Below are 23,681 nucleotides of genomic sequence, written 5' to 3'. Positions count from 1 at the left end.
CCAGAATGTCGTCCAGATACCCCAGGACAGAAATGCCCTGGGCCCTCAATAATGCCAGAACCGGTGCAAGCACCTTGGTGAAGACCCGCGGAGCCGAGGCGAGACCAAAAGGCAACGCCACGAACTGGTAGTGATCCTCCGCGATGGCAAATCGAAGGTACCTCTGGTGACCCTCGAAAATGGGGATGTGAAGATACGCATCCTTCAAATCGATGGAGGCCATGAATTCCCCCGGAACCAGGGCAGCCACCACCGACCGCAGGGATTCCATGCGGAACTTGCGAACCCGCACAGAGCGGTTCAGAGCCTTCAAGTCCAGAATTGGACGAACCTTGCCCTCCTTTCTGGGCACGGTGAACAGATTGGAATAAAACCCCCGAAATCTGTCCCGATGAGGCACCGGAACTACCACTCCCTGAGCCCTCAGGTCCCGCACCGCCAGGTGCAGGTCCCGTAAACGCTCCGGAGACAGTTGAAGATTTGAGGGAAAAAATCTGCTCTCCGGCCGAGAGAGAAACTCGATCTTGTAACCAGATCGAACGATCTCCTGAACCCATCTGTCCCGCACGCGGGCCAACCAGGGCTGAAGAAAACCGAGCAAGCGTCCCCCCACCCCAAAAACTGGGTGAGGGCGCCCCTTCAGGCCGCACTGTTATGGGCTGCGGATCCGGATTGACCGGACTTCTGTTTTCCAGACCAGGGCTTCTTCTGAGAGCCTTGACCTTTGAATGGTTTGCCCTTGTAGTGCGACCGAAAGGCACGAAAGGACCCCTGAGGGGGCCGAAAATTAGCATGCTTCTTCCCAGAAGCCCCCTTAGCCTTGGGGAAGTGGGGCAAGAGAGTGTTCTTACCTCCGGTGATCCCCTTAATCAACACATCCAAGGACTCCCCAAAAAGGCGAGACACATCATAAGGCAGATTGGCTAAGGTCTTACGTGAAGACTGGTCCACCGACCAACATTTCAACCAAACCAGGCGGCGAGACAACACCGCCACACTGTGCACACGTGCAGCCAACGTGACTAGGTCCAAGTCCGCATCACACAGATACATGACACCCTGGTGGATTTGATCCACCATATCCAGGGTCGCCGGCGAGGCCGAATCGGCCACTAGGACGCGCCTAAGCATCTGCGTCCAACTTGCGACCGCCTGGGCCGCCATGAGAGAGGCAAACAGAGCCTTAAGCATAGAACCCGTAACAGAATAAGTATGACGGGCAAGAGACTCCAATCTCCTATCCGTGGCATCACCGAACACAGGGGAATCCTCTGCAGGAATCGCAGTGGATTTGTTTAAAACCGCAATTGCGTGATCCACTGGGGGTGGCACACACCACCTTTCATCAGTGGAAGGCGAGAAAGGATAACGCAGCTTGAACCTACTTGGTACAGCAAAAGGTTTGCGCAGATTGCGCCATTGTTCCTTAACAGCGCGCTGAAAATCATCATTGCAGGGAAAAACCTGCGGCGTCCTGCGTTTTCTCTGCGTCCCATAAGCCGCCAAGGCAGCGGGGGGACACACTTCATCCTGCAAACGCAGCGTTTGTTTTATGGAAGCAATCAAATCATCCATGATTGCAAGCTCTTCAGGCGAGCCAGGGGGAGAATTATCAACCCCTTCAACTTCAGCCTCCACCTCGGACCCCACTAGATCCAGGGAGGAGCGGGACCCCGATAAGGAGGCCCCCGCCATAACAGCCCCATCACCTTCACCCTCAGATTAAGAGGAAAGAGAAACTCTGGGTCTTTTAGTAGATTGAGCAGCCACCAGCATCTGCACCTGAGCAGCAAGGCCAGCCACAATAGTGGCTAAATCCCCCCCTGGGGGGGAAACAGCGGTCCCCTGGCTTTCCACCAAGGCGGTAGGAAATTTGCCCTCCTGAGAATCCATTGCCCCTATAACAAATGCCGGATATTAACAAGCGCGGCGAGCGCAGCCCACCGCACCACACACAAGCACAATGAGACCCCCACAGGGACAATAAAACTGACACAGGCAATGGATAGGAAGGATACAACCTGAGGAGACCCTCGCCGCTGCTGCTGCCTCGATCAGTGTTCCTGGAGAAGAGGAAGCGATGCTGCCAGGGCGCTCTATGAAAGCCTATGGGAGGCTACAAGAAAATGGCCGCCATGCATGTAGAACATGCGGCCGGAGCGAGTGTAGACAAAATGGCGCCGTTTGGCGCCGAAACCGCCGCTCCACAGTACAGTAATGCACACATGTCATCCATGTATAAAAAAACATGTTAGATCGCCGCAGCGATCGCTGTATAGTGCCCAAACATGCCACAAAACATGCCCCACAGCACACAGCTTCTCACACTGACAAGGCTGACACACACAGTGTCACACAGCTCCCCCCCCCCCCCCTTGCAGCCCACAGCATGCAGCCGAGAAATAGGGAGACAAACAGTGTGAACAGAGGCAGGTTACACAGTCCCAGACTGACACCCCCCCAGACAGACAGGTCCCCACATAGATACACTTACCTCACAGTGGCGTGGGGGACCCGCACAGGCGAACAAGCCGCTGCACATGAGGCAGGGAGAGTCGCATACAAGACGCACAGAATGGGGGTTAAGAAACCGCACAGCGTCCAGTGAGGTAGCCACCTCACCAATCATCCCTGCACCGAACAGGGATGGGTCGTTCACTGTGCCAGGAGCGTTACCTGGCTGAACGCTCGATGGCAGGCTGGGAAGCCACTGACCCACGACCTGCGACCAGGGGGATCAGCCCGAGACCCAGCCCGCATGATCCTCTTCATCCGAAGAACTAACTAACGCTGACAAAAAGAACAGCTAAGTAAAGGTAGAGAGAAAACTCAAACAAAAAATCAAAAAAGAAGAAAGAGTCTGGGGCACAAAGCCCCAGCACAGAGAGAGCCAGCCACTCCTGACAAACTAGACATTGAAACTGAGATATGGTTGCAGGAAGTAGGAGGGTATTGACTGAGGGGACCACCCCTTGAGGGTGGGATATGTTAAAAGCTTTAATGTTAACATATTCTGTTGCCTAGCTACTCCTTCGGAGCAAAGTCTAATACCCCCATATGTGACGAATATGAAGAGGCGGCGACTGTCGGAGGACGTAAGAGAAAATTCATGTTTATGCATTTGACGGCCGTTGCCAGCAATATTTCATGTTAATGTTGATGCCCGTTGTGAGGTGTACTTTGTTTATGAGTTTGATGCTCATTGTCAGGAATATTTCAAGTTTGTGTTTGATTTCCATTTTGAGAATCAAACGCATAAACCTGACATATTCCTGACATTGGCCATCAAACACATAAACCTGAAATATTCTTGACCATGGGCATCAAACGCATAAACATGAAGTATTCCTGACCATTTAACTTGAATATTTCATGATTATGCATTGGATGTCCATTGTCAGTAATATTTCATGTTTATGTGTTTTGATGTCCACTGTCAGGAATATTTCAGGTTTATTTTTATAGGTCATGTTAAAGGGACTCTTCAGCTTACTTCTCGGAAGTACGCCTAAGGACTTTTTAGCATCTAGATGAAAGTCCCTAGTCAGATTGAAACATTGACGCTCATGTGTATTGTATTTTCAACAAATAAAACAAAGTGAATTTGTAACAAGGCCTCTGGAGTGCATTCTAAGATAGATAGATAGATAGATAGATAGATAGATAGATAGATAGATAGATAGATAGATAGATAGATAGATAGATAGATAGTGTATATGTGTATGTATGTATGTATATATATATATATATATATATATATATATATATATATATATATATATATATATATATATATATAAATTGCGTTTTATAGTTGGCCCCCCTACTTTTGATCCCGTCCCCCCATGTGCCCCCCCTAAATATAAAAGCTGGAGACGCCAATGGTGAGCCAAGATGGTTTTCATATAGGAATAGCTTGGCTTCTTATTCAGAATGTCCCATTGAAATGCATTGAAGACATGGTCCCAAGATTTTTGCCATATTCCATGATTTATATCACATGTCCCAGGCCAAATTTAACTTTTCTATATAGAAGGATGCCCAATTAAAATAAAACAAGTGGAATTTTGGTGAGCCAAGATGATTTTCATATAGGAACGATTTGGTTTCTTATTCAGAATTTCCCATTGAAATGCATGGATGACAGGGTGCACGGTTTGGTGCCAAATTTTATGACTTATAATCATTCGGCTCAGGCCAAATTGAAATTTTAGAAGGATACCCAGTGAGTATAAAACAAGTGGAATTTGGGTGAGCTGAGATGATTTTCATATCGGAATAGCTTGGCTTCTTATTGAGAATTTCCTATTGAAATGCATGTTTGACAGGGTACCAAGTTTGTTGCCATATTTTATGATATCACTTGGGTCAAGCCAAATTGAACTTTTCTATATAGAAGGATTCCCAATTAGTATAAAAAGTGGAATTTGGGTGAGCCAAGCTGGTTTTCATATGGGAATTGCTTGGTTTCTTATTCAGAAGTTCCCATTGAAATGCATGGAAGACATTGTGCCACGATTGGTGCCATATTCCATGATTTATATCACATGGCTAAAGCCAAATTGAACTTTTCTATTTAGAAGGATGTCCAATTAGTTTAAAAACAGTGGAAGATAGGTGAGCCAAAATGGTTTTCATATAGGAACTGCCTGTTTTCTTATTCAGAGTTTTCAATTAAAATGAATGGATGATAGGGTGCCAAGTTTGGTGCCATATTTCATGTATTACAGTATCTCACAAAAGTGAGTACACCCCTCACATTTTTGTAATTTTTTTTATATCTTTTAATGTGACAACACTCAAGAAATTACACTTTGCTACAAATGTAAAGAAGTGAGTGTACAGCTTGTATAACAGTGTATATTTGCTGCCCCCTCAAAAGTGAGTAAATTTCTAAGTCAAAATGTCCAAATTGGGCCCAAAGTGTCAATATTTTGTGTGGCCACCATTATTTTCCGGCACTGCCTTAATCCTCTTGAGCATGGAGTTTACCAGTTTCACAGGTTGCCACTGGAGTCCTCTTCCACTCCTCCTTGACCACATAAGGAGCTGGTGGATGTTAGAGGCCTTGCGCTCCTCCATCTTTTGTTTGAGGATGCCCCACAGATGCTCAATAGGGTTTAGGTCTGGAGACATGCATGGCCAGTCCATCACCTTTACCCTCAGCTTCTTTAGCAAGGCAGTGGTCGTCTTGGAGGTGTGTTTGGAGTCGTTATGTTGGAATACTGCTGTGTGGCCCAGTCTCCGAAGGGAGGGGATCATGCTCTGCCTCAGCACATGTTGGCATTCATGGTTTACTGAATGAACTGTAGCTCCCCAGTGCCGGCAGCACTTATGCAGCCCTAGACCATGACACTCCCACCACCATGCTTGACTGTAGGCAAGACACCCTTGTCTTTGTACTCCTCACCTGGTTGCCGTCACACCATCTTAACCAAATAAGTTTAACTTGGTTTCAGACCACAGGACATGGTTCCAGTAATCCATGTCCTTAGTCTACTTGTCTTCAGCAAACTGTTTGCAGGCTTTTTTCGCATCATATTTAGAAGAGGCTTCCTTCTAGAATGACAGCCATGCAGATCAATTTGATGCAGTGTGCAGTGTATGGTCTGATCGCTGACAGGCTGACCCCTCCACCCCTCCAACCTCTGCAGCAATACTGGCAGCATTCATACATCTACAGTGCCTTGCGAAAGTATTCAGCCCCCTTGAACTTTGCGACCTTTTGCCACATTTCAGGCTTCAAACATAAAGATATAAAACTGTCATTTTTTGTGAAGAATCAACAAGTGGGACACAATCATGAAGTGGAACGAAATTTATTGGATATTTCAAACTTTTCTTTTTTAACAAATAAAAAACTGAAAAGTTGGGCGTGCAAAATTATTCAGCCCCCTTAAGTTAATACTTTGTAGCGCCACCTTTTGCTGCGATTACAGCTGTAAGTCGCTTGGGGTATGTCTCTATCAGTTTTGCACATCGAGAGACTGAAATTTTTGCCCATTCCTCCTTGCAAAACAGCTCAAGCTCAGTGAGGTTGGATGGAGAGCGTTTGTGAACAGCAGTTTTCAGTTCTTTCCACAGATTCTAGATTGGATTCAGGTCTGGACTTTGACTTGGCCATTCTAACACCTGGATATGTTTATTTGTGAACCATTCCATTGTAAATTTTGCTTTATGTTTTGGATCATTGTCTTGTTGGAAGACAAATCTCCGTCCCAGTCTCAGGTCTTTTGCAGACTCCATCAGGTTTTCTTCCAGAATGGTCCTGTATTTGGCTCCATCCATCTTCCCATCAATTTTAACCATCTTCCCTGTCCCTGCTGAAGAAAAGCAGGCCCAAACCATGATGCTGCCACCACCATGTTTGACAGTGGGGATGGTGTGTTCAGGGTGATGAGCCGTGTTGCTTTTACGCCAAACATAACATTTTGCATTGTTGCCAAAAAGTTTGATTTTGGTTTCATCTGACCAGAGCACCTTCTTCCACATGTTTGGTGTGTCTCCCAGGTGGCTTGTGGCAAACTTTAAACAACACTTTTTATGGATATCTTTAAGAAATGGCTTTCTTCTTGTCACTCTTCCATAAAGGCCAGATTTGTGCAGTATACGACTGATTGTTGTCCTATGGACAGAGTCTCCCACCTCAGCTGTAGATCTCTGCAGTTCATCCAGAGTGATCATGGGCCTCTTGGCTGCATCTCTGATCAGTCCTCTCCTTGTATGAGCTGAAAGTTTAGAGGGACGGCCAGGTCTTCGTAGATTTGCAGTGGTCTGATACTCCTTCCATTTCAATATTATCGCTTGCACAGTGCTCCTTGGGATGTTTAAAGCTTGGGAAATCTTTTTGTATCCAAATCCGGCTTTAAACTTCTCCACAACAGTATCTCGGACCTGCTTGGTGTGTTCCTTGTTCTTCATGATGCTCTCTGCGCTTTAAACGGACCTCTGAGACTATCACAGTGCAGGTGCATTTATACGGAGACTTGATTACACACAGGTGGATTCTATGTATCATCATTAGTCATTTAGGTCAACATTGGTTTATTCAGAGATCCTCACTGAACTTCTGGAGAGAGTTTGCTGCACTAAAAGTAAAGGGGCTGAATAATTTTGCACGCCCAATTTTTCAGTTTTTTATTTGTTAACAAAGTTTGAAATATCCAATAAATTTTGTTCCACTTCATGATTGTGTCCCACTTGTTGTTGATTCTTCACAAAAAATTACTGTTTTATATCTTTATGTTTGAAGCCTGAAATGTGGCAAAAGGTCGCAAAGTTCAAGGCGGCCGAATACTTTCGCAAGGCACTGTATCTCCTAAACTTGCACCGTTTAGGAGATATTTACTTTTAATGCAGCCGATGACGTCACCGGCGCTTGCGCCCTGAAGGAACAGCCACCCCGTGCCATTCCTTCAGAGCCCCATGAACGACGGCTCCTGCGTGCATGCGTGGGAGTGATGTCATCGTGCCTCTGGCCAATCAGATGGCTGGAGGACGCGAACCAGGATGGCCGAACATGTCCGCCGTGTCACTGCTGAGTGGGCGGCACTGCGGGGGCTTCGTTCTAAGGTAAGAATTTCATAATTAGCTAGTATGTGATGCATACTAACTCATTATGCCTTTGTCTTTCAGGGTTTTTTGGGGGGGGGGGGGGTTCACAACCTCTTAGGGAGATAGAATTGTTGCCAAATTTCCCAATTTTGTTTATAAACTTTGCAGATAGTAAATATGAACCTTTGTGCACAAAGACCCAACATGAATAAGAATCTGTGTATAAAGGAGGTTAACTTCTGCATTCGAATAGGAAGCAGGCTGAATAAGGAGCCACCTTCAGCATCATGTTTTATCACACAGCTACTGATAACAGACACTTCCAGTATACACAGCTTTCAAACAGACGAACAACCTCCGGTAACACCACCGGTGTACTGCCGATTATTTCAACTTGCCGAATAATTCAACCCCAGACGTCACTTCCGCCGCGAGAACGAGCGGCTAGGAGACACCGGTGTTCCGTGAGAATTACCTACCCCGTGAGAATTACCTACCCCTCGTCACTTCCGGCCAGAAAGAGCTGAGCAGCGCAGCACTGCGCATGCTCAGAGCCCCGGATACGTGATGGAAGAACAGAGGAGCTTACTAGTGCGCATGCGCACTAGTATGAAACGATCACGGTGTACCGTGAGAAAAACCTACCGACGCGGCGCTTACATAAAACAGCTGTGCGGCAATACGAATCATCTCCGCTCCTGTCCCGGTCACTTCCCTGCTCTCGGCAAGTAAATATAAAAGCGGCTTTCGGCTCCGTGATTTATGTTTTCATACAGCCGCCGCCGCTTTTATATTTACTATCCGAGATCAGGGAAGTGACCGGGACAGGAGCGGAGATGATTCGTATTGCAGCCCAGCTGTTTTAATGTAACCGCCGCATTACATACAGTGCCGAGCACCGGAAGTGACGAGGGGTAGGTAATTCTCACGGGTAGGTAATTCTCACGGAACACCTTCCCATCCAAAGCGCCACAAACGAGGCTCCACCCCCATTCCCAACCCACTGTGGGAATGGAGCGTATGAGTCACGTGACTGCTGGGGGAATGGCTCCGCCCCGGACGCGCTGGTTGCCCGGGCTATGGTCCTCCTGGATACGCTCACCCGAGTTCTTTCCTGCTGCCGTTTTCTCTTCACACCGGGAGAGTCGGGCTACGTGACGTCACGTGTGGGCGGTCAGGTGGAGGGGCCGCTGTCCCTTGTTTGCACTCCGTAGTCAGTGAATGGTATGATTGGATGGAGGGGGGGGGGGGGGGGGGGGGGTTTGTTATTGTTGTGGATTATAGGGATCCTCCTGGGAGAAGGGCACAGGGAGTGTGATCATAACTGAGCTGTCATATTCCACAATGGATCTGTATGCCATCATGTAGGATGATCTTACCATGTTATATTTATTATATTCTGGAATGACTTTATTTTCTTGCTCTTCCTATTAGGATCCTGTTAGCTAATGTAGAAGCCAAGGACCATGTCACACAGAGAGGTATGTATACCGATCACTATCATCTCTGGTTTGGTGTCAGAGCAAATGTTTTTTCTTCTACAGTTATGCTGGCCATAAACGAGTAGATTTTTGGACAAGAATATTTGTATGAAAGTTCTTTGTACATTCCATGAATGCCATTCAATAATTCCAATTGCTTTAATTTTAACCACAAACTGAAAGCCGATACACGGCACTTCCTGGTTACCATGTGATTGCTGTGATTGGACACAGCTGATCACGTGGTACAGAGCCTACGTCATAGGCACTTTGCCTAGATCGGAGATGCGGTGTGTCGGATCAGCACACCACCAATCGCTGTGCTGCGCACCCCAGGGGGCGCGCACAAGCGGTTTATGATGCTGGACGTCATATGACACCCAGTCAGGATAATACAATCAACCCGCTGCCGTCATTCTGCATACCATGGGCAAGAAGTGGTTAAAGCGGAACTTTCCCATAACAACTTGCTTCTTGCTGGAGGCTGTCATTTTGCTAAAGCCCAGAGCCCCCAAACAGCAGTAAATCATAAAGTGGAACTAAACTCTTTGATTTAACAGTTTCAAAAAACAATTACATTCCATGAATGGTGGAATTGCTAACTGTCACATTTGCTTGTGTCCTCAACCAAACTGTCAAACCATTGAATGGCTGGTGGTGTCATACCTGATCACATCTGCAGCACCATGGCAGTTGCAGATCAAACAGAAGCATCGTCCTTGGCTGTAAAGGATAGGAGGGTTTAATTCTGCTTTAAAGTGTTCGTAAAGTCTCGTTTTTTTTTTTTTTCCTATAAAAATAAAAAACGTCATACTTACCTGCTCTGATGGAGTGGATTTGCACAGAACAGCCATTATTCTCCTCTTCTCAGGTCCCTCTTCTGCTCTCCTGGCCCCTCCCTCCTGTTCAGTGCCCCCAGAGTAAGCAGCTTGCTATGGGGGCACCCGAGTCGAGTCACAGCTGTGTCCATTCAGACATGGAGCCCCAACCCCTCTCTTTCCTGATTGGCTAGCTGACTTTGATTGACAGCAGCAGGGACCAATGGCGCTGCTGCTGTGTCTCAGCCAATAAAGAGGGAGAATCTCAGATGGCTGAGACAGTCGTGGACATTGCTGGATAGAGAGGGACCTCAGGTAAGTGTTAGAGGGGCTGAGGAGGGCTGCTGCACACAGAAGGTTTTATTCTGTCCATAGAATGCATTAAGATAAAAAAAACCTTCTGACTTTACAACCACTTCACTTTAAGGCCCCTTTCACACATGCGGACTGTTTAGATCCGCCTGTCCGTTTTTCAGGCGGATCTGAACGGATGCCCCATGCATCTCTATGGGGCATTGGATGTCAGCGGAGACATGTCCACTGACATCCGATCCGTCAAATCTGGATGGATGGAAACCCTATTTTCCATCCGTCGAGTGGATTGGATGAGAACGGACAGATGGTCTGTTCCCATCCGATTCCCCCATAGAGAACAGCAGGATCTGACACCTCTGTCTCCGCACACAGCGCAAAGACAGAGCAGCCATCCGCCTGCTCAGCGGGGGGATCGGCGGATCAATCCCCCGCTTAAAAAAAACGGAGTCCGCCGACGGACTCCCCTGTGTGAAAAGGGCCTAAGGCCCCTTTCCCCCTTTCACACTTGTCCGCTCCGTTGGCTGACTCCGTTCTGCTCAGCGGGGGATCGATCCTCCGATCCCCCGCTGAGCAGGCGGATGGCAGCTCTGTCTCTGCGCTGTGTGCGGAGACAGAGGTGTCAGATCCCCGCTGTTCTCTATGGGGGAATCGGATGGGAACAGACCATCTGTCCGTTATCATCCAATCCGCCAGACGGATGTTAAATAGGGGTTCCATCCGTCCAGATTTGACGGACAGGATCGGATTGGATGTAAGCGGACATGTCTCCACTGACATCCGCTGCCCCATAGAGATGCATGGGGCATCCGTTCAGAATCACCTGAAAAACTGACAGGCGGATCTAAACAGTCCGCATGTGTGAAAGGGGCCTAAGGCTGTCAGCAGATCGGCCTCTACAAACTCAGCAGTGCCTAAAATGGGAGGGCAACTGAGCATGTGCAGAACAGGGTGAGACAGTGTATTACTGGATTTTAAACAGTACAGACATTTATTCTTACATAGCTAGACCTGCAAAATGGGCCAGCCTGAAGCGATTTAGCAGGACTTTATCTTTCTGATTAAAGTTCCACTTTAAAGCGAAACTAAACCCATTGATTTAACAGGTTCAAAAAACAGTTCTGGGAATGTTACTGTCACATTGGTTGTGCTCTCAACCAAACGCAGGGCCGGCCCTACCATGGGTCCCGGTGGGACCATGGGACCCAGGCGGCACTTAGAGAGGGGCGGCCCCCGGCCGCCTCTACTCTTCTACGGCTATTGCTAGAAAAAAAGAAAAAAAAAGGTCCGCGGCTGGCCTGACATGCACACTGCGCCGCCGCTCGGGAAAGCCCGTAAACGTTCGGGCTTTCCCGAGCGGCGCATGCGCAGTGTGCATGTCAGGCCGGCTGCGGACCTTTTTTTTATCGCATCATTTACAGCCAATCAGCAGTCCTGGCGGCTATGTGATACAGACTGTAGTATGTCTGGTGATGTTTCCGGGTGCAGTGAAGGTGACTACAGCAGGAGCGAGCTGTCCTTGTAGTAAGAGATGACTATACACGGAGGGGGTTGAGCCATACTTGTGTCCTGTGTATGCTTTCTAAATGGGATTTGTGATGGCCGGTGCTTGTTTTACTTCTGAATGGGGAGACAATAGCGGTTTATAGCCCAGCACCCAGACAAACACAGTATTTTATTTTCCATTGGAGAGACTGGGGAGTGAGCGAATCCTTGGCGGGTTTTTATTGCCTCAGTGGAAAGATTTATCCTCATTTCCTGTTGGGACAGGAAGTGAGGAGAGATCTCCTCAGTGGTGACCCTGATTGCAGCAAAACAATTGTATTTCAGGAAAATAACTGGGGGGGGGGGGGGGGGGGCACACGTTAGCCTGGCTCCTACAGTGGCAGTCCTACATTTTTAAATCCTAAGGTGCCTTTAGAAACAGGTAAGTGAGACTGCTCCACAGCCACACCACCTGCCATTATGTGGGGCTGCAGGCATACTACAGAAGATGCAGTGCTGCGGGCATGGTACATGCCCACAGCACTGCATCTCCTGTAGTATGCCCGCAGCCCCCCATTCTCTTGTACCATGCCCGCAGCCCCGCATTCTCCTGCACCATGCCCGCAGCCCTGTATTTTCATGCACCATTCCCGCAGCCCTGCATTCTCATGCACCATGCCCCCAGCCCCGCATTCTCCTTTACCATGCCCGCAGCCCTGCATTCTCCTGCACCATGCCCGCAGCCCTGCATTCTCCTGCACCATGCCCGCAGCCCTGTATTCTCATGCACCATGCCCGCAGCCCTGCATTCTCATGCACCATGCCCGCAGCCCTGCATTCTCCTGTACCATGCCCGCAGCCCCGCATTCTCCTGTACCATGTCCGCAGCACCCCCAATCTCCTGTACCATGTCCGCAGAACCCCCAATCTCCTGTACCATGTCCGCAGCCCCGCATTCTCCTGTACCATGCCCGCAGCCCCGCATTCTCCTGTACCATGCCCGCAGCCCCGCATTCTCCTGTACCATGCCCGCAGCCCCGCATTCTTCTGTACCATGCCCGCAGCCCCGCATTCTTCTGTACCATGCCCGCAGCCCCGCATTCTCCTGTACCATGGCCGCAGCCCTGTAGGGCACTGTGGCACTATAGACAGTAGAAAGCCTGGTGCGCTCATCTGCCCAGTGTCTACTGCTCTGTCCTACTCCTGCTGTCACTCCGTACACACTCACACTCCTCTGACTGCTTTCATAGTCCTATAGAATGTGGGGGCCTCTTGGAGGGTGTGAATTTTTTTTTTTTTTGGGGGGGGGGCAGCATTTCATTCTCGGACTCAGACAGCACAATGTCTTGGGCCAGCCCTGACCAAACGGTCAAACCATCTGGTGTTATAACTGATCACATGTGCAGCAACATGGCAGTTGAAGATCAAACAGAGTCCAATATTGCAGCTTCTTTGGCTGAAAACAATAGGGAGGGTTTAGTTCCCCTTTAAATCCTGTAACTATAACTATAAGGTCATGTTTAATTTTTTTGTTGTTGTTTTTTAATCCTTTTTACGATATCCCTTTACAGTGATGCACCCTTCTGTACTAAATGAAGATGTGCTGTGAATGACCAGTCTGAGCACCATCCACACAGTGCCATTGTAATCCAGGAACTGAGCTTCTAACAGGAATATTAGGCATCTGTCTGTCCTCACCATGGAGCTACAATTAAACCGAGTGGATTACTTACAGGTACAGCACTGAATAATCCTTGTTATACTGTTGTCAAGGAGAAGTGTTGTGAAGCTAGGGAGTACAGCATTATTCCTTACTTAAAGTGGCTTTAATCCATAACAGACTGCATAGCAGTCTAAAACCACAATTAAGTCCGTCTGTGCAGGGATGAACAGACATTTCTGCTGTTTATTGTACAGTGGCAAGAAAAAGTATGTGAACCCTATTGGAATTAGCTGGTATTTTGCCATAAAATTTGATCCGATTCTCATCTAAGTCACAACAATAGATAAACACCATCTGGGGAGAACATAATCTGGTGCAACTGTGCATGGTAGCCAATCAGCTTCTAGCCTCAGCTTGTTCAATTACGCTTTGACAAAAAAGAAAATCTGGAAGCTGATTGGTTGCTATGCAGAGCTGCATCAGATTTTGAACTCTCTAGTTTTAGTAAATCAAGCCTAACGTGCTTAAAGCAGAAGTACAGCCTAATACCTTCAATTCTCCACTGCAATCATTAATGTGAGCAGAGTTCAGCCTTATGTGTCAAAATGAAAAATTCCCAGTTTTTTTCTACCTTTTATTTTGCAGTTTTTATTGCTGTCACATGACTTCCTTATTATTATTATTATTCTTCCTTCTGAGTCCAGCAAGTTGGTGTGGTTACTGAAAGCCAGTGACATCACTTCCAGGGAGGGACACTGTTCCTGTGTAGCCAATGGGCTCATACAGAATGGGAGGAGCTGATCATAGGTTCCCGCCCAGTGTTCTCTCATCAGTAAGGATACATTGTACATCCTAATTCATGAGACAATAAAGAAATAATTCACACAGGATCCGGGGGGGGGGGGGGGGGGCACATATACAGTATAGCTGTACTGGGGGGGGGGGCACATATACAGTATAGCTGTGCTGGGGGGGGGGGGGGGGCAACATATACAATATAGCTGTACTGGGGGGGGGGGGGGGGGGGCACATATACAGTATAGCTGTGCAGGGCTATGAATGAAGACTACCATAAGGGAAGGAAGCTGGACATGGAGGGAGGGGAACTGTCTGTGTAGCTAGATGTGCTCTGGGGTCTCAGCTCACAGTCTACAATGATCATAGTACAGGCAACCACACTAAGTCTACGTTTCCACTAGTGCAACTAATTAATGGCACCCATTCCTATCTATGCGACTTTGAAAATCAGCGACCTTGAAAAGGTACCTGCTCTACTTTGATGCAATTTTGATGCGACTTTGATCCAGAGAGAGTAAAGTTGGATCAAAGTCACACTCTAAATCTAGACTAAAGCTCCGTTTCCACTAGTGTGACTTATGTGACTTTGGACACACAAAGTCGCGTGACAAGTCTCAGCCAGTTGATTTCAATGGCAACTCTTTCCATCTATGCGTCTTTAAAAATCAGCGACCTTGAAAAGGTACCTGCACTTTTTTGATGCAACTTTTGATGCCACTTTCCAGAGAGTGTAAAGTTGAATCACTCGCATCAAAGTCGCACTCTAAATTGCAATAGTGGAAATGTAGACTAAAGCCCCGTACACACGTACCGATTGTCGGCCGTAAATATTCGGCCGCCGACCGATCGGCCGATTGTAGGCTTGTTAGTATGATGCTTCCGACAGCGCATTTTCGGCCGAACAGAATCTGTCGTGCAGACTTTAAATATTTGTTGGCCGTCACCAGAACGGCCGATTGTTCGCCAGTCAGTACAGATTTCGGCCGACAGACAGCAGATTAGCAAGACTGGGCATGCTCAGAAAAGAAAAAAGACAAGGAAAGTTAACCATCACATGACATCACTTCTGCAGTCGGCTGTTGTTGGCTGACAAAATTCGTGTGCAGTCTTTTGCAGTTTTCAGCAGACACGACAGCCCTGGACAAAAGACGGCCGATCATTCGGCCGACGATCAGTACGTGTGTACGAGGCTTTAAGCTCCGTTTTCACTAGTGTGACTTGTTATGTGACTTTGGACACACAAAGTCCCATGAAAAATCACAGCCCATTGATGACAATGGCACCTTTCCCATCTATGCGACTTTGAAAATCAGCGACCTTGAAAAGGTACCTGCACTACTTTGATGCGACTTTGATCCAGAGAGTGTAAAGTTGGATCAAAGCTGCACTCCAAAGTGCACTCTAGCCTAGTGGCTATGATTCCACTAGTGCGACTCCTTAAGTTGTGTAATTTAAAGTCTCTTTCTCTCTCTCTCTCTCTCTCTCTCTCTCTCTCTCTCTCTCTCTCTCTTGATCTCTCTCTCTTGATCTCTCTCTCTTGATCTCTCTCTCTTGATCTCTCGAAGCTGCTAGCCTAAACGAGGCAATGAAGACAGATCATGATGTTCTGTAAAGGATAGGAGGGATGGGGTTGGGGCTGGGCAGGTCAAGGCATGCTTGTCTAAGAAAGACCGAAAACCTTTTCAGGAAGTTAAAAACAGCTTATTAAATTCAGATTAAGGGAGATAGCGTTGTCAGTGAAGAACAGGAAGAAGCTGATTGTCCAGCTTAGATAGGACTTTCTAAGCTTCACAAGCAGCTAGCCAGAAAATGAATAATATCAAAGATAAAGATATTTAACATTCTATTAATAGGAAAAATTTCATTTTTGACTGAGTTTCCCTTTAAGCTGATAACACACGCACAATTCTAGTTTGTAATGTCTTTATTGAATATACCCGTTAAACATTTAAATTTCTGGAGGAAAAAGTAAGTGAACCCTTGACATTAAACCTCTTTTGGCTGCGATGACTTCAAGAAAGCATTTTCAGTAGCTCTGGAGCAGACCTGCACAATGTTTAGGAAGAATTTTTGACCGTTCTTCTTTACAAAGCTGCTTTAGCTCAGACACATTTTTAGGATTTCTGGTGTGAACCGCTCTCTTGAGGTCCTTCAACAGCATCTCTATGGGTTTAAGGTCTAGGCTCTAACTGGGCCACTCCTTAAGGCGCATTTTGTTTTTCTAAAGCCAGTCTGTTGTGGATTTACTTTGATGGTTAAGGTCATTGTCCTGCTGCTTCACCCAACTTCTGCTAAGGTAGAAAGTTGCGTGAAGGTTCCGATCCAGACCCTGACAGTATTAATCTTTCCCCATTGATAGACAATTCGTCTGTCAACTGATGGATGCCTAAACATTTTGAGATTGCTTTGTATCCCTTTCCAGCCTTATGCAGATCAACTACTCTTGATCGTGTGTCTTCAGAGAGCTCCTTTTTGCCTTGTATAAAAAGGAAAAAAAATCATATTAAAAGAAAATTAATACAGCCACCATATTAAATAGAGCAGTATGGCCAAAGCTTTTATGACCATACTTATCTTGTGGGTCACAGGAGTGCACTTACTTGTGCTCTCCTGTAACCCAAAATCTTCCTACAGCAGGTTAATGCCCAGACTCTGGAAGGATCCTAACAATAATGTCAGGATCCACCCAGATGCCCGACCAACAGCTGGCTCAGCCTCCCAGCACACCACTGAGAGTCTGAGCCAGTTGCGCCGGTGACGTCCCCTGCTGCATGCAGTGTGAATATCTCCTAAACAGTGCACGTTTAGGAGATATTTTTACTGTACTTACAGGTAAGCCTTACTATAGGCTTACCTGTAGTTACAAGTAAAAAAAAGACTTTACCACTTTAAGAGCACTAAAGCCCCGTACACACGTACCGATTGTCGGCCGTAAATATTCGACCGCTGACCGATCGGCCGATTGTAGGCTTGTTAGTATGATGCTTCCGACAGCCGACAGCGCATTTTCGGCCGAACAGAATCTGTCGTGCAGACTTTAAAATATTTGTTGGGCGTCACCAGAACGGCCGATTGTTTGCCAGTCAGTACAGATTTCGGCCGACAGACAGCAGATTAGCAAGACTGGGCATGCTCAGAAAAGAAAAAAGACAAGGAAAGTTAACCATCACATGACATCACTTCTGCAGTCGGCTGTTGTTGGCCGACAATATTCGTGTGCAGTCTTTTGCAGTTTTCAACAGACACGACAGCCCTGGACAAAAGACGGCCGATCGTTCGGCCGACTATCAGTACGTGTGCACGGGGCTTAAGTGTAATTTCTGTCTGCTGCTTCCTTCCTCTGCTATCAGCAGGAATCACTTCTGACAATTTTTCCTGACACTAAGATAACAAAAAGGTGACAGGGGAGGGATCTTCAGCTAATTGACACCCTCAGCTCTGTGCCTGCATGCTGTGTGAAAGGGGTGTATCCCTTCCCTCCAATCAGCTGTCAGAGTTCTCCTCTCTGAGCTCGGCAGAGTGTAAATTCAGCTTTTTTGATCCCCTTTTTCTGAACTCTCAGACAAGCTTTATAATTCAGCACTTTGAATGGATTTAGAGAAGAGAAGACTGCAGATAGACAGACACAACTTATCCAGGAGGATTTGTTTCATCTCCAGTCACTTCACTGGGTATATGTGAGTGTTTACAACCACATTAAGTAAAAAAAAAAAAACGTTATTTCACACGTCTCTGCAATGCATGCACATTTTTCCAATGTTTTAGCTATTTACAAAACATTCCAGGTACAGAAAAGTACCTGTTTTTCTAGAAGTTCAATCTGCTTCCAACTTTCTGTTTGGGTGACCTCCACAGTGCTTTTGCTGTGGTGAAATCCAAACCAGCATCGTCAGCCCTAACTAAGCTCCCAGTGACTGCTTCTACAATAATTTACAATCCGGTTAATAATGTTATAGTGAGTAATGGAAGCTGTTTCTGGTTTTGGCTTATATTTGGACAATGAATGGACTAACCCTTTAGGCATAATGCCTAGCAATTGGGCTGGGGACGGCGGACATGCTCTTTGTGATACTGAAAAGTAACTGTTTGTTGCTTCAAGCTTCCTGTCCACAGTTCTACAGAAATATTCATAACCTCTTCAGTATAGTACCCAAGGGTCCCTGTTCTTCTGGGCAAGAGGGATTTTAACATTACCCAACAAGCAAGGAGGGATGCTCACCTTAGTAAACGTGTTCATTGCTTATAACTAGTAACTTCAGTGACTGCCAAATTTAGAACCATATTCTGATATTTTCTTTCGCAATAGACATTTTTAAGTTAGGCAAGCCATGGCAATTTTCCATCTTTTTTGTATATTTCAACAGGTTGGGGTTACATCACAGAAAACAATGAGATTGCTTCCAGCATCTGGACGAAGAGCAACTCAAAAGGTTGGTATGCCTGCATCAAGATTTCATCAACTTCATATGCAACTTTAAAATGCTTTTGTACATTTTTAATTATTCCAATCTACTGTTGGCTAGGTTGTTGTTGGAGATCAAGATGGGGTTATAACCTGCTTTGGTATCAAGAAAAGTGAAGCAGTGGTAAGAATATTTTCTCAAAGAATTTGCTGCATACAGTACACCTATAATTAATAAAGATAATAGCTTTTTTCTCTTTCCATTGAGAGACACAGGAGTTTTAGACAACTGGGTTATACTGTCGCCTACATGAAGATTGGACACTAGTAAACTATAGTCCAGCCTTATGGAGTTTACCCCTCCCACAACCAGCATACTTTAGTTTTTCATTACTGCATGATATTTTTATCACTGCCCAGTTCAAGCTACTCAGGTTATGTTTGTACCCCATGGGGGGGCTAAAACCCTATCAGATCCTGTTATTGCTGCTTCGTATTTGTGGTCATGCCACTGTCTTCCTGGCGCACAGTTTTCTCATGCAAGCCCTAATTCCCTCTAGGTGAAGATGAGAAGGCAGTTTTGTTTGAGCATTTTGTTACCTCTTATCAAAACCTATGGCCTCCATGCCCCCTTCTGAACCCTCTCTGCTCTTTTCTGTGCCTTTTATCTTAACTATGGCAGTTTTCTCATCCATTATAGAGAGATTTATGATTCTGCTTGCCTTCTCCTGCTAAATTTGAGGATTCATAGGCTTTCTTAATTGCTACTGACGTATTGGTGATGACCCCTCTCTAGCTATGAAACACTGTGGTCTTTAGTTGATGATCTCTAATGAGTAGACTTGCAGGCTGTTGCTATCTCTTCCAGTGAAGGATTTTGTGTTTTGCTTGGTTGATGCAATGCAAACAATACTAAAGTTAGAAGCCTTTTACATCTTCTAGCTCCATATGGGGCCTTGGCTCCTACAAGCCATGCCAGTCTGTTTTGGGTTTTCCCTCACCACCCCTTATTTTGTAATTTTATCTATAAACCCTGGAAACACGCCACCCCAATCACTTATCGCACTCTGTGCTTTGGCAGATAATTTTGCATAGAGGTGCTCTACTTCCCCATCCCTTGTGGTTTGTCACCTCAACAGGACAACTACTCTGAGGTAGAGGATACATCCTTGTTTAAGCACCCACCAACAAATGCCTTAAAAACGTTGTCCTGGTCTGTGTTTGCTCTCTCTAATTCTGCTATGCAACTGGTGCTGATACTGGCACTTGTAGCCCAGATTAGTCAAAATAATATTAGGGTTATATGGCCAACATGGGACTCAACTAACATATGGTGGCTTGCGCAGACTAGATGGACCACACGTTGAACTTTTTGTGATGCAGCGCTAGATACCAGTCACTTGCTTTCTTTCGTAAGTCTCATGTACATACAGATGCATAGAATACTTTGGCTAAAGGGTTGGACGGTGGAGCAAACCTTTAAAAAAGTGCTTCTCTTTATGCCCTTTGTAAGGCCTTTTTGGGGCTTCGTTGTACGAACTCCTCAAGAATGACATCAGAGAGAAAAGTTCCCCTCTCCTGGAATCGTATAATTTCAAGGTCCAGCTTCATAATGCAACACCATCCCTTTCATCTTCCAAGAGGATATCTAGAAGTCTTGCATCACCAATGCTTGGGTGTAAGAGACTGTGTCTCAAGGCTACAAACTAAAGTTTAATTACCCCTTCTTGCTTTCTGACTTGCAACCTCTCTAGCAAAGCCCTTTAACAAGACCTTCAAGGTCTCTGGGCGCAAGGAGTTATTTCTCTGTGTCCTCCATTGTAGTGCTCTCATGATTATTATTCTAATCTCTTCATGGACATGAAAGCCCCAAATATATCCATCCCTCTCCGCAATTTGCGAATGGAGTCCCCCATGGCGGGTCATTGCATTACTATATCAAAGGAAGTTCCTGATGTTGGTGAACATCAAAGATGCGTATCTTTACATACCCATCTTCTCTACACACAAGCTATGTCTTCAGCTCTCCACTGGATCCTTTCACTCACAGTTCATGGGCAGCTTCTCTTCTGCACTTCAGGTGTTTACCAGGGTGCTGGCTTTGATTCTGGGTCTGCTATGCTGAGGCATTCCATTGACTAGTAATCACAGACCTCAGATCAGCGCGGAGCATGGCATGCCCAATGATTTCCCTCCTCCCCGACTCTTCCTGTCTGTGTACAGCAGGAATACATCAGAGCCGTGGGAGAAAGAGAGGGCGGCTTCTGAAAGGCGGCCGATGGGCGGGGTCCGGGGAGAGTGTGGAGCCGAGCGGAGATCGTATGGCACAGCACAGGCTGCGGAGGGGAGGGGGTGAAACTGGTGCTGCCTGGTGTCCAAAATTAGCGATCCCCTCCTGGGCAGATGACTGGAGCCAAGTGCCGGAACTTGCTCTGCGCCAGCCCAGGATTCGCCGGGACTCCAGGACCAATCCAGGACCAGGAGGTATGAAAATGTACCGCCCCCACCACCCTGGTGCCCACAGGCGGCTGCCTTACGGGTCGCGCCGGCCCTGCGTTGATGAGGTACCTGGATGACCTTTCTGGCTTTGGCATACATTTCAGTTGCAGTAAATACCTCATTAGCTTGTTGTGGGATGGGTTATACCCCATAGGATGGCTTTACCATTTTTATGTTTACCAGCATTCAATCCTCCTGTAGGCAGTTGTCTACAAATTCTGTATCCCTTAGTTGATTTTGAGGAAAATATTTTTTGATGAGTTCCTACAAAATTCCTATTATTATTTTGTTTTTCCCTAGCCTGTATTCAAGACTTTGCCAGGACAGAAGATATCCAGATTAGAGCTTGGAGGTGCCCTTGGAACTGTACAAGAGAAGATATTTGTATCATCTGGGTCTGAAGTTCGTGGTTTTACAAAAAGAGGAAAGCAGTTTCTGTCATTTGAAACCAATCTAACAGAAAGCATTAGAGCAATGTAAGTAGTGTGGTCTTTTGTTCAATTGTGTTTACTTGTGTCTACTTGTATATAGTGACTTACCTTACTCTTTTAGCTGTAAGCACCATCTGTGTGTGCATCTGAAACCACCTGAAATTGAAGTGGAACTGAAGCTCTTTATTGCAGAAGAGACATGCAATAAAATACATTTACCTGCCTGTTCACAATACCCTGTAGATTGTATGCGCAATGTATGTAGAATGTCTATTGATACACAGAGCTGGCTTGGGAGCAAGCCCCCAGAAGTTCCCTCATAGCAAGTGGCTTCCAATGGGGGGAACTTGGCAGGGGAAGGAGCCAAGAGCCCTAGTGGGGGCCCCAAGAGAAGGATTGGGGCTGCTCTGTGCAAAACCATTGCACAGAGCAGATAGGTATAACATGTTTGTTATTTAAAATAAAAAAATGGGTTTAAATGTGGAATAGGTTTATGACTCACTCTTTGTGCTGTCTTTTCTAGGCATATATCTGGTTCTGATCTTTTTTTGTGTGCAAATTATATTTACAACCACTATTGTGATTGCAAAGACCAACATTACTATTTGTCCGGGGACAAAATTAGTGATGTCCTCTGTCTGCCAGTGGAAAAATTGGAGCGAATCACCCCTATATTAGCGTGCCAGGACCGAGTGCTTCGTATTTTAGAGGTAACCTTTTTTATTTTTATCATTCAGTTTCTTGTGCTCTTTCTCTTCCACTGCAACTCCTAAACTTGCATGTATAACTAGGTACCTTCAAACATTCATTTCCTGTGACTAATTACCATTAAGAATGGCTAAGAACTTCTGTTGAGTTGTAACTCTTGTCCTTGTCTCCCTTGAAGGGGATTTAGGCCGGCCATACATGCAGCAAATCTCTTTCCTGCAATCACGTGTTGTAAGAAAGAAATCGGTTTGTTTCCCCCAACAACACAGACAGTGTTGATGCATGGATCCCTCCTGTCGGGCCATTGTCTTCTCCCAGCCGCTAGTAATAATCGCAGGTAAAACCCAGCATGCTGGTTGTACACAAGTTGATTGATCGATCAACTTGGTACATTCACCCTGCCCATACACGGTTTGAGTCTCGGCTGGTTCCTGCTGAAGTGTTCGTTTTTGTCACAGTGGCCTCCAAAGCTGGTTGTACAACAGGCTGAAAAAAATAAATCTGATAGACTCTAGTATCCATGTTAACAGTATGGATGGGCAAAACTCCTGCTATGGGCTATTGTATTCCGACAGCCAGGCTGTCAGAATAGCTGAACAGTTGCTGCATCTGCTTGGATGCAGGTGCTGTTTAACCGACAATTCTCCACCTGGTTCCGTTTGGCCATTTCATGCTGAATCAGGCGACATTTGAGCTGTGGATGCCACTGTCTGTACCACTGGTTTTACAGAAGTCGACTAAACGGTTGACTTTTTGTTGAGCCCAGGATACTGACAGCAGCACCCACAACCGAATGGCATTCTGATTGGCTGAAATTTGAGCTGTGTATGGCTGCCTTAAGACAGGAATTTGTAGAAAGCTGGCAAGAAATGGAACAAGTGGCGCAAGCTGTTAGCACTACATAAAAATGATAGTCCATATAGTAGCACATCAAGGCTATGATAAAGTCTTAAGGTGAGATGAGGAAATAGTCTGGATGCTCAGGGCCAGCCTGTTGGGGAGCAGAAGCGATCTCCAAACATGCAACAAACAAAAGAGAAAACAGGCGCCTTTGAGTTAAGACTGCGATTTAATATGGCAAACAAGTAATAAAAACTTACATCAAGGTAAGTATAAGCAGACAAGATGGGTCCTTCCGGTGTCCATGTGGAGGCTGGGGCTTGGAGTCATCACTGTGGGTCTGTAATCATCTCCTCTCTTCCTCTTCCTGTCCAGCAGGAAGTGGAGTGTGTCACAGCAGTGAGATGGAGGCTTGGACAGCAGGGTGAAACCGCAGTGAGATGGAGGCTTGGGCCGCACGGTGGCCGTGATGCTTGTCCACAGGATCTTCCGGCGTAATGACTGACGCGTTTCCGAGCATGCGCACTGTGGGGGGAAAAACAGCGCGCGCTCCTTTTTCAAAGTCGGATGTAAAAGGGAAAGAAAAGGACCAATTTATGTGTTCCGGGACAATGCCCTCTGGTGGTGAAGTTATAAAATTACTATCAAAGTAAACATGACTCTACGTTATGGCTGTATGAGGAACAAGAG

General features: G+C 46.3%; 1 protein-coding gene across 1 annotated transcript in view; it reads left to right on the top strand.

Annotated features, from left to right (window-relative positions):
• The first annotated feature begins 8,599 nt into the window (after window positions 1–8,599).
• Window positions 8,600–23,681, top strand: part of BBS7 (Bardet-Biedl syndrome 7) — a 71,389-nt gene continuing 56,307 nt past the window's right edge. The window contains exons 1-7 of the mRNA XM_082244195.1: window positions 8,600–8,778; window positions 8,989–9,035; window positions 13,222–13,385; window positions 18,476–18,541; window positions 18,635–18,697; window positions 21,313–21,488; window positions 21,967–22,153. Coding sequence (XP_082100321.1) covers window positions 13,350–13,385; window positions 18,476–18,541; window positions 18,635–18,697; window positions 21,313–21,488; window positions 21,967–22,153 — 528 coding nt within the window. The 5' untranslated portion in view covers window positions 8,600–8,778; window positions 8,989–9,035; window positions 13,222–13,349. The remainder of the gene's footprint in view (window positions 8,779–8,988; window positions 9,036–13,221; window positions 13,386–18,475; window positions 18,542–18,634; window positions 18,698–21,312; window positions 21,489–21,966; window positions 22,154–23,681) is intronic.

This window comes from Pelophylax lessonae (genome assembly GCF_965119305.1).
Source record: "Pelophylax lessonae genome assembly, chromosome: 1".
NCBI lineage: Eukaryota > Metazoa > Chordata > Amphibia > Anura > Ranidae > Pelophylax > Pelophylax lessonae.
This window is presented reverse-complemented; position numbering and strand designations above follow the sequence as displayed.